Source organism: Kryptolebias marmoratus, unplaced genomic scaffold (assembly GCF_001649575.2).
Source record: "Kryptolebias marmoratus isolate JLee-2015 unplaced genomic scaffold, ASM164957v2 Scaffold30, whole genome shotgun sequence".
NCBI classification, from domain to species: domain Eukaryota; kingdom Metazoa; phylum Chordata; class Actinopteri; order Cyprinodontiformes; family Rivulidae; genus Kryptolebias; species Kryptolebias marmoratus.
Genome location: NW_023665764.1, coordinates 23,128 through 33,513, shown reverse-complemented (window position 1 = coordinate 33,513; position 10,386 = coordinate 23,128). Strand labels below are relative to the sequence as shown.

The following is a 10,386-nucleotide window of genomic DNA, read 5'->3' as shown; positions in this document are numbered from 1 at the left end:
GAACCAGGTTCTGTTTGTATTTGGTCCTGATCTTGAAGAACCCAGGACTGATGAACTGTAGAATTTCCTCAGGAATCTACTTCCTTCTGAAAACACGTTGGACCGCAGCCGTCACATTAACTGACACTACACATGTCTGTGATGCTTTGATGTTTTATATTTCAACATTTATGATTTCATGAAACATTTTAATTCTGATTTATGGACATTTAAAAAACAGAAGCATCTCTCACCTCCTGTCTCTTAAAGTTTACAACCACTTGCTCAAACTGCTCATCTTTGGTTTCATCTGCTTTTCCCAACTTCTGTAAAACCTGAGAAAAAAAGTTGAACATATTTATATCTGAAGATGTTAAATGTTTGTTTTAAATGTATTTTCTTTGGACCTGAGTTCTACTTGTTCTCCAGTTCTAAAGTAAAGAACCTCGGTGTTCTTTAGGATCAGGATGTCTTTTAACCCCACATTAAAACTGTTACCAGGACTGCTTTCCTCCACCTGAACAACATCACTGAAATCAGAAACATCTCGTCTGAAAATGATGCAGAAAAACTGCTCCATGCATTTATCACCTCCAGGCTGGACTGTTGGAACTCTTTATTATCTGGGAGTCCAAAAACTCTTTAAAAGTCTTCAGTTGATCCAAACTGCTGCTGCCAGAGTTCTGATCAGAGATCAGATTTCTACAGTTTCAGCTTCTCTCCATCAGCTTCCTGTCAGATTCAGAGGAGAATTTAAGATCTTCCTCCTAACATCCAAAGCTCTCAACAACCAAACTCCATCTGATATTAAAGATCTTATTGCTCCATATTTTGCTAACAGAGCTCTCTGCTCTCAGACTGCAGGTTTCCTTGTGGTTCCTAGAGGTTCTAACAGGAGAACAGGAGGCAGAGCTTCCAGTTCTCAGGCTCCAACTTCCAGTCCTTGAGGCTGACACCCTGTCTGCTTTAAGACTGTCCTTTTTGATCAATCCTATAGTTAGGGTTGGTTTGGGTTTCCTGAGCTCTCCCTTAGTTCTGCTGCTGGAGGACAAACTGTCCACATGTCCTCTGTCTGCTGCTGTCTTTACTTCAGTTCAAATAATCCCAAACAAACAGATTTTTATTTTTTTATATTTATCCTGCATGATTCATTTTTAGTTTTTACAAAAGTGAAGAAAACAGTTGGTGAGAAAATATTTATGATCCGTTTCTCTTTTCAGACTTTGATGCGTTTTGTCTAAAATATAAATTTGATTTAAAATGAATCATCAGATGGATCTAAACATCACCAGCTGACTGACACGTAAACAACATGTTTACTGATGCAAACAAACAAACATGTAGCAGCAGAACCAAGTCAGAACTTGACCAGTTGGACCTGACATTGACCGCAGCTGTGACGTCACGCTCAGACGGTGTTAATCCTCCAATCAGGACACTCTGTCAGTTTCAGCTCATTTTACTGTCTTTAATCAGCTGCTTTTAACGGACACATGATGACGTCAGCCTCTATACGAGGATCGGTCGGTTATCGATTAAAAACGTCGGAAACGTTCAAAGATGACAGCGGGGAGGGAGGGGGTGCAGCGGAGGCCTGCAGCCTGTCCGTCCTGCCAGCTCCTCCATCCCCCCACCTGCTCCTCCATCACCCCCCCACCTGCTCCTCCATCACCCCCCACCTCTCTTACCTTCTCCTGCGCGCGGTTCAGCCGCTTCTGAACGTTTTTAGCGAAGATTCCCGTTTTTATTTCCGCCATGATGGAGCACAGACAGCGGAGGATTACCGGAGAGGACACGGGAGGGTGGGCGCGTGTGCGTGCGCGTGCATGTGAAAGGGGCGGGACTGAGAGCGGATCTAACAGTTGATTGGATGTTTTCCTCTAAATTAAAGGCAGATAGATTTGGAGGCTCATCAGGTGCGGATTTACTCTATTCTGAGTCCCAAAGACACCGGCACACACACACACACACACACACTTCTTCTATTCCCATTGCTTTTCAGCTTGTTTCTTTAAAATCTACTTCCTGTCCAGAAACAATATTTAAAATACCTCAGATGATGTTTTGGTAGAATTTTGTAGAATTTTATCACTTTTCACATTCCTGAAAAATCTTCTGAATATCAAACAAACACCAGGGGGCAGCAGAGAGTCACTGCGCAATAAAACCAATACCAAATCAACAACAGAGGGCCAAACCAAATGGGCTCCTAGGGAAATTAAAGGTATTTTACTGTAAAACTTTTTTGTAATTAACAACGTATTTAAAATTGGACTTAATGGAAAGCTGATGATTTGGTGATTTCTAAAGCAATATTTGCTGGTTTGAACCAGCAATCTTCCTCCTGACCTACTGTCCAAGCCAGAGAGATGAACCGAACACTGAGCTGTGATTTTTATTTCATTCTAAGATGAAAATGATCGAGCAAAGAGACTTAGACCTTGACCCTAAAACCTACACCAGAAAACGTTAGACCATGGCTCTTCACCACAACAGGCTATATTCTGATTGGACACCAAAAATGTTTTGTTTTAGATGAACAGTTGCATCTCACCATGTCTTTGTAGATCCAGCTGTGTGTTCTGCTCAAATTCAACTGTTTGAGGAAAAAAAAGGTCTCCACACTGTGTTTTTCAGGACTGAGCGCTGCTTGTGAAAGGCTCATGGGGGATTCAGAGATTTGCTTTGTGGGTTATCAGATCCAGTTTTTGTTCACATTTCTGACATTAGAATTCAAGCAGACTGATGTTAAGAAAGGGTTAGGGTCAGGGTCTGCTGCACTTCATTTTGGACTCTGAGTCCATGTTTAAAGTTACAGCAACAGATGAATCAGAGAACATGTCTCAGGTGATGAGAATCCTGTAACACCTGCCTCTCAGCAGCAGGGGGCATACTGATGTCAGATCTGATTCGACTCACTCCATCTGCTGCCTCATCTTCAGTCTATAAATGCATTTCACACCAACAAAGATTCTCCTCCACGTGAGGTGACGGAGATGAAGATGCTGTTCTGACTCATCTGTGTGTGTTTGTGTGGTATGAATGAATCAGGAATGCTGTCTTCCTCCTCTTCCCTCCTTCCTCCTCTTCTGTCGTGACGTTCAATCAGGAGGAAACACCACAAACAGTCCGAAGATATTCTAAGAGGTTTTTTTCCTACCACAGCCAGAGTTTCACCGCGTGTGTGTGTTAGTATGTGTAAAACTGTGTTACAGTGTGTGTGAGTCAGAGGGAAACCCCTCTGTGGATGGAGGGAGGGATTAAACAGCCTCAGAGGTATAACTGCTGTCAGGGAGTGGAGAGGGAGATTACAGTGACCCTGCTCATTGTTCATTCAGCTCACACCAGCAGAACTTCAGGACCACCATCGGACCAGATCCACCAGCAACACAACCACCACCGGACCAGAGAACTAGAACATCAGAGCTACAGGCTTAAACAAACTTGCATCTGACCATCAGGAGCAAAGCTCAGAATCATCTGCTGCTTTTTCACCACAGGCTGCTGTTCCTGTTGCTTTTTTTCCACCTCAGACACCAGAAAGCGGATCCAGCTCTACCATCTGACCCAACATACCCAAACAAATTGACCAATCTGATCCAACTTGATCAATCCAACCGAGCCAAACCAATTCACCCATCTGACCCAACTTGATCAACCCAAAAGACTATAAACCAACTGACCCATTCGACCCAACTCAATTAATCCATCAACCCGACCGTGTGTTGGATTCTTACAGCCAACCCTGTTGTGCACTTCGATCATTCAACCTGGCCTGCTCTACTGTTTGACCAAACAACAACTGGACTCTGCTGACAGAATTAACTCGACCCTTTGCCGAAACACCAGCATCAGAGATCATAATGAGTTCTTGGGTTACCATGTTCTTCTTTGTGCCTATTTTTCTTTTTGTTGATGCGTCTCTGAGCATTTCTTCACTGCTGGATGCAGCACCACGGCTCCAGGAGGGAACTCTATCCTCTGACTGTCCATCCTGTTCTCTGTCTCAGATCAAGAAGAACTCGTCATGGTCTGGAGGTCAGAGTGACATGGTGGAGGCAGTGAAGCGTCACATCTTAAACATGTTGCACTTGAGCACCCGGCCCAACCTTACACAGCCAGTTCCTCGAGCTGCCCTGCTAAATGCCATCAAGAAACTTCACGTTGGTCGTGTGGCTGAAGATGGCAGTGTGGAGATCCAGGAGGAGAGTTTAGGCTTCAGGGACTCGACTCTATCTGAACCACCATCTGAAGTCATCACCTTTGGGGAGCCAGGTGAGTCCAGAGGTGAAACAAATGTTGAATTTGGTTTGAGATTTATCAGCTCATCCTAACTGAGTCCAGCTTCAGTTCAATGGTTCAGGGTCTAAGTTTGATCAGTTCTGGGTCACTGCAGGTTGCAGAGCTGCCAGTAAGGATATCTAAAGCCCAGCATCAAGCTGTTTGATTGGTTAAAATAACTCCAAACAGGAAGTGTGCCTCACATAAACAATTCTTCCTCATCTGGTAAGAACATGAAGGATCTAGCCTGACCTCTGAATTTGTGGAAGATTAAAATAAGACTCAGACTGTTCTAATGTTTGAAGACGTCATCTTGTCTGTGGGTTCTCTCTTATCAGTTCATTCAGACAAATCCAAAAAGGTCAAAGTTTGTTTACAGATTTCAGCCTGACAGGAGAATTTTATGTAGAGGTCCCATTTGACAGCAAAGCAAACAGCTTCACATTTGTTTATCTCTGTTGTGTTTATTTATGAACTGAGGACTGAAGCTACTTCAGTTTGTCTGCTAATGAAGATCTAAAGGCCATTTTATTTAAAGATGATAAAACAAGAGAAAATCTCACTGAAAGAAAACATATATAAAATATCAACTCTATATTTAACTGCAAATAGAAAAACAGAGTCCACCACAACAACTGAAATAAAAACATGCTAACTACATTTAATCAGTTAGAAAGCCACCTTTCTGACTAAATGTCCAACAGTCAGACCGTTTATTGATTAAATACTTGATCACGTATCAAAATCTCAACTGAACATCAATCTAGAACCAAAAAGACAAATTTCACTCTAATTCAAAGTCAAAAGTCAGTTCAGATCAGGAAACAGTACCTGAAACTGAAAGAAGGTGACCCTTAATCTGTTTTTTTTTTATTATTTAGCTTTGACATACTCTTTACTGATTTAAATGTTCTAAAACTTAAACTTATTGTAGGAGGCTTGAGTTTGTGATCTGAACCAACAAGTAACAAAGCATTTAATTATCATCTGTGAATATGAAGCAGCTATTGTTATGATTTGGGTTCTGTGGGTTGTGGTACAGGGTCTATTGTTGCAGGGCTTATGGTTTATAGTTCAGGATGTGGGGTCTAAGGTTCAAGACCAATGGTTTATGGTTTAGGATTTGGGATCTGTGGTTTCTAGGTTATGGTTCAAGGCATATAGTTTTTAGTTCAGACCTACTGTTTATTTATAATTAACCCTCCTCAATTCCAGCATAAAACACTTTTGCCAAAACAGACATGCAAGCTTATCTAAGTGACACCATACCGAATTGGTCGATAGGTGATTATTTGTGAGCAGCAGTATGGTTTTATGCCAAGAAAGAGCACCACAGATGCCATCTTTGCTTTGAGGTGCTGAGGGAGGAGCTATGGTGTTGTATGAGGACATCTGGAGTGGCAGAGAAGTATGTTAGACTGGTAGAGGACATGTTTGAGGACAGCAGGACAGTGCTGAGGTGTGCTGTACAGATAGCTTCAGGAGGTGGGACTGCATCAAGGATCGGCTCTGAGCCCCTTCTTGTTTGCTCTGCTGATGGACAGACTAACAGATGAGGACAGGCAGGAGTCCCCGTGGATTATGATGTCTGCAGAGGACATCAGGATCTGTGGGGAGAACAGGGAACAGGTGGAGGGATGAAGACAGAGTACCTGTGTGTGAATGAGAGGGAGGCAGGTGGAACAGTGATGCTACAAGGTCAAAGGTCACAAAGGAGCAGGACTTTAAGGACTTAGGGTGCACTGTCCAGGAGGACAGGGAGTGTGGTAAACAGATGAAGAAGAGAGTCCAGGTAGGATGGAGAAAAGGTTCAGGAGGGATTTGTGACAAAAAGGGTAGCAGCAAAGGTCAAAGGTCAAAGGAAAGGTTTCCAGACAGTGGTGAGAGCAGCCATGTTGTCTGGTTTGGAGACAGAACAGGAAGTGTCAGAGCTGAAGATGTTGAGGTTGTCCTTGGGAGGGACAAGGATGGACAGGATCAGGAATGAGGTCCTCAGAGGTCCAGCACAGGTTGAAGGACTGGGAGATAAAGTTAGAGAGGACAGACTGAGATGGTTTGGACATGTCCAGAGGAGGGACAGAAGGATGTTAGAGACACAGAGGACAGACTGAGATGGTTTGGACATGTCCAGAGGAGGGACAGAAGGATGTTAGAGACAAAGTGGACAGATATGGATGCAGTTAGAGAGGACATGGAGGACAGAGGACACGGAAGACAGAGTTAGATGGAGGCAAATGACTTGCTGTGAAAATCTTGAAAAGGGAACAGCTGGAAGAAAAATAACAAGAAGAAGTTTATGGTTCAGGGTCTAAGGTCTAAGATTCAGGGTTTAGGGTCTATGATTTATGGTTAAAGGACCTGTGATTTATAGATAAATGTCTATGGTCTATGGATCAGTGTATATAGTTTATTGTTAATAGTTCAGGATCTATGGTTTACTAGTTATGGTCTATGGTTTATGGACTAGGGTCTTAATGATGAGCAGAAAGTTGTGTGTTTGTGAAAAAGTTTAGCAGCTTGTGACTGAGAATGGTTCTGCACTTGTTTGCTCACAGAAATGTGTATATTGATGTTGTGCTATAAATAGTGGTTTCATGAGAAATCTGTCATTAAAAAGCTCCTCGGAGGGTCACCCAAATTAATGGACAGTAACGAGGAGAGGGTGGGGGACAGGGGGCATACCGATTGGTCTCAGGCCGTAAATAATCTCTTTATTCAGATAAATCTGGGCCACAGTAATTATTTTGGAGCAGGATACAAAGAGGGACAAACAGTATTGTACAGGCTTTTTCTTCCAAAGGGAGTGGGGTAGGTGGGGGTGAGCTGCCTTGTTAACAACATTCTCTGAAATTACATCTAGTATTTTTTTGTTAGTGTCTCTGTTTATATCAAATATATTTAGAAGCAGAAGCTCCATTCATGTGGTCATTATAAAAATCATTTACTTTGTTGGTTCATTTAAATACCATCAAGACCACCCAGATAAAGCTTGAGTCAGGGTGGGTCACTGAATTTCTAATTATTTTTCACTTCAGAAAAACCACCCAGACCTCATTCTTTCCTCAAATATGTTCATCGTGGTTTTGAGTTTAAAAAAACAAAACTTTGGATTTAAACTTTTAGCTGGAGACAAATGGTAAACATAAAAAATCTTCTGGACCTCTTGAACTTGGATGATGAATATTTAACTGTTAGTTGATTCAAATGTGTTTTTCACTTCAGGGGACTCTCCAGACTCTGTGACCTTTGACATCCTGAAGGACGGCAGTTCTGCAGTGGTGGAACAGGCAAATGTTTGGATCTTCCTGAAGATGTCAAAGGCGAATCGGGTCAAAGGCAAAGTGATGCTGCGGCTGCTGCAAACTCATCATGATGCTCTTTCAGATGAGTGTGTTTCAGAGAAGATGGTGGATACCCGCCGAAGCGGCTGGCACATGCTATCTGTTACTCGCAGCGTTCAGGCGCTGTTGAATGGTGGCAGTGGCTCGCTCAGCCTTCGGGTTTCTTGTCTGCTATGCACCGAGGTCGGAGCTATGCCAATCTTGGCAACTGCTAACGGCGAGAAATCGACAGGGCGGGATCAGTCTCACCGGCCATTCCTCATGGTAATCCTTCAAGCTGAGGAGGAAGTATCTCAGCGGCGAGTCAAGCGAGGTCTGGAGTGCAATGGGAAGATCCATGTCTGCTGCAAACAACAGTTTTATGTGAACTTTAAAGATATTGGCTGGAGTGACTGGATTATTGCTCCATCTGGGTACCACGCCAACTACTGCGAGGGCGACTGTCCCAACCATGTGGCGAGTATCAGCAGCTCGTCGCTCTCCTTCCACTCAGCGGTGATCAATCATTACCGCATGAGGGGCTATGGCCCATTCCAGAACACCAAGTCCTGTTGTGTGCCGACGAGGCTTCGGGCCATGTCCATGCTCTACTACAATGAGGAGCAGAAGATCATCAAGAAGGACGTCCAAAACATGATTGTGGACGAGTGCGGCTGCTCGTAAAAAGCTTCTCTAAAGAATTTAAGAATAATAAAAAAATAACTTGTTACTACAGGGAAACTTCCCATCAGCCCTTTAAAGTCCTGATTTTTTTACTGGCCCAATGTTTTTCCACATTGGAAGAAAACAGGTACAGAACCTGCAAACTGTTCAACAGAACTTTAATTTGGTTCTTAAAAACCTGTCTATCACAGATTTGTTCCTCTGAAGGTCAAATATGTGTCAAATATCTTTGTTGTTGAGATACTTGAATAAAATGTGTTTATCCAGCTGCTGGAGCCAAACATCATCATCATCATTATTCAAAAGGAAGGTGAAGACAATGCAGAGTGAGGAATCTTAGCAGTGGTTTCTCTCAATTTCAGGAGAGAAGATTGCGACAGAAGCCAAAGACGAGTCTGATGATGAAAGTTTAGGTCATTTTTCTGAGATCTTAATGAGCTGGGAAAGAAAAACATGAAAAACTGAAAACAAACTTTATTAAATAAAAACAGACAGAACAAGTTCCATATCATCATTTAGAATTTTTTATAATTTATTTACATTTTTTATTTTATCATTAAATAGTTGGTCAACATTTGGTCATGTTTTTCTTTCTTTTAAAGATTTTCGATGAGACAGAAGCTTCAACATTAATGATCACAACATCACATTCTCTGGCAAAGCTGCATATTTTGTTTCAGATTTGAAAAAAATCTTCAGTAGAAATAAAGAGCTGACAACCTGAGATCAGAGCTCGCTTTTACTTTAAGCTTGAAGAAAAATGCTTCCAAGAATTGGTAGCATTTTCTTCCTTCTTCCTGTCCTAGTTGGTTCATGTTGCTTAAACTGTCTTCAACTCAGCGGACGAGCCTGAACACATCAGATTACTTGTCTCTTCCCTGAATCTTGATGATGTGTTTAAAGACAGCTTTTGTCCATTTCATAGATCAAATTATGTCTGAGCTACTATCACATCCATATTGGCAGGAACCTGACACTCAACTTTTCGTTTGCAGGTAAAAACTGGAGCAACCACTCAGATTGAGAGGCTCCTCTACTTTCTTCACTGTCCCATTCTATCCTCTGATTGGTTGCTGGAAGCCAATGAGCAGCCAGTGATGCTGTAAAGTTAAGCCTGGTTGGCCTGATGACAAAGTTTGTTCACTGACCACCAAACTTAGAGCTGAGACGAAGAGTCAATTTAAGAAACAAAGATGACTGCTAAGGCCAACATAAAGCATTCTGGGTAAAATGAAATGAAAAAAAATTCAAATGTTAAGTCATTAAACAAGAACCAAACCGACCTTAAAGCAACAAATACAACTAACCCAAATTCAAGCTGTGATTGGCTGAAATCAATGCTGATAGTTTATGGAGGTAATCATATCTACTGTCAGAACCAGGAAAAGAGAGGAAAGTGAGGAATTAAAGAGTTACCACATGAGCATAAAAATGTTCAAAATATTCACCATCAGTTTAACAATCCAAGTCTGGAACAAGTTCTGTATTTCATCGTTCTATAAAGTTCAACCGAACCCATCACTGGAAAACATGAAATCAAAACATAAAACAAAATATATAAATAAATAAAATAAAAACAAGTGACTAGGAACCAGGTTGCATTTTCAGTTTAAGACTGTTACAACCAGAATATCAAAGAAAAAAAGATACGGTTGCAAATAATAATAAAAATAATAATAATTTTGTCCTGGTTATTTTCAGCCAGGGGAAAGAAAAAGTACACCCTAACATGCAAGACCAGACTACAGGTGCTGGTCATAAAATTAGAATATCATGAAAAAGTAGATTGATTTCAGTAATTCCATTTAAAAAGTGAAACTTGTATATTATATTTATACATTACATACAAACTCATATATTTCAAATGTTTATTTCGTTTAATTTTGATGATTACAAATGACAACAAATGAAAATCTCAAATTCATCATATCAGAAAATTAGAATATTACTGAAGACCAATAAAAACAAGGGATTTATAGAAATGTTGGCCAACTGAAAAGTATGAACATGAAAAGTATGAGCATGTACAGCACTCAGTATTTAGTTGGGCCTCCTTTGGCCTGTATTACTGCAGCAATGCGGCGTGGCATGGAGTCGATCAGTCTGTGGCACTGCTCAGGTG

General features: G+C 41.5%; 2 protein-coding genes across 5 annotated transcripts in view; one reads left to right on the top strand and one right to left on the bottom strand.

Moving 5' to 3' along the window:
* amph (amphiphysin) overlaps positions 1-1,824 on the bottom strand; it is a 30,682-nt gene extending 28,858 nt beyond the window's left edge. For all 4 annotated transcript variants that reach the window (XM_017440603.3, XM_017440606.3, XM_017440604.3 and 1 more), the window contains exons 1-2: positions 1,668-1,824; positions 234-314 (exon numbers count right to left, since the gene is read on the bottom strand). In XM_017440603.3, the coding sequence (XP_017296092.1) occupies positions 234-314; positions 1,668-1,736 (150 nt within the window). In that variant the 5' untranslated portion in view covers positions 1,737-1,824. The remainder of the gene's footprint in view (positions 1-233; positions 315-1,667) is intronic.
* A 1,481-nt stretch (positions 1,825-3,305) lies between these two features.
* Positions 3,306-8,756, top strand: inhbab (inhibin subunit beta Ab). Its single transcript, XM_017440601.3, has 2 exons — positions 3,306-4,254; positions 7,483-8,756. The coding sequence occupies exons 1-2, from the start codon at positions 3,843-3,845 to the stop codon at positions 8,262-8,264; spliced, it is 1,194 nt and encodes a 397-aa protein (XP_017296090.1). The 5' UTR covers positions 3,306-3,842; the 3' UTR covers positions 8,265-8,756.
* Positions 8,757-10,386: the final 1,630 nt, after the last annotated feature.

Bases quoted from the DNA above. Each gene is read 5' to 3' on its own strand.
- inhbab (XM_017440601.3), top strand. From the start codon at position 3,843: ATGAGTTCTTGGGTTACCATGTTCTTCTTTGTGCCTATTTTTCTTTTT. The intron at 4,255-7,482 runs GTGAGTCCAGAG...TTTTCACTTCAG, and splicing joins CATCACCTTTGGGGAGCCAG to GGGACTCTCCAGACTCTGTG.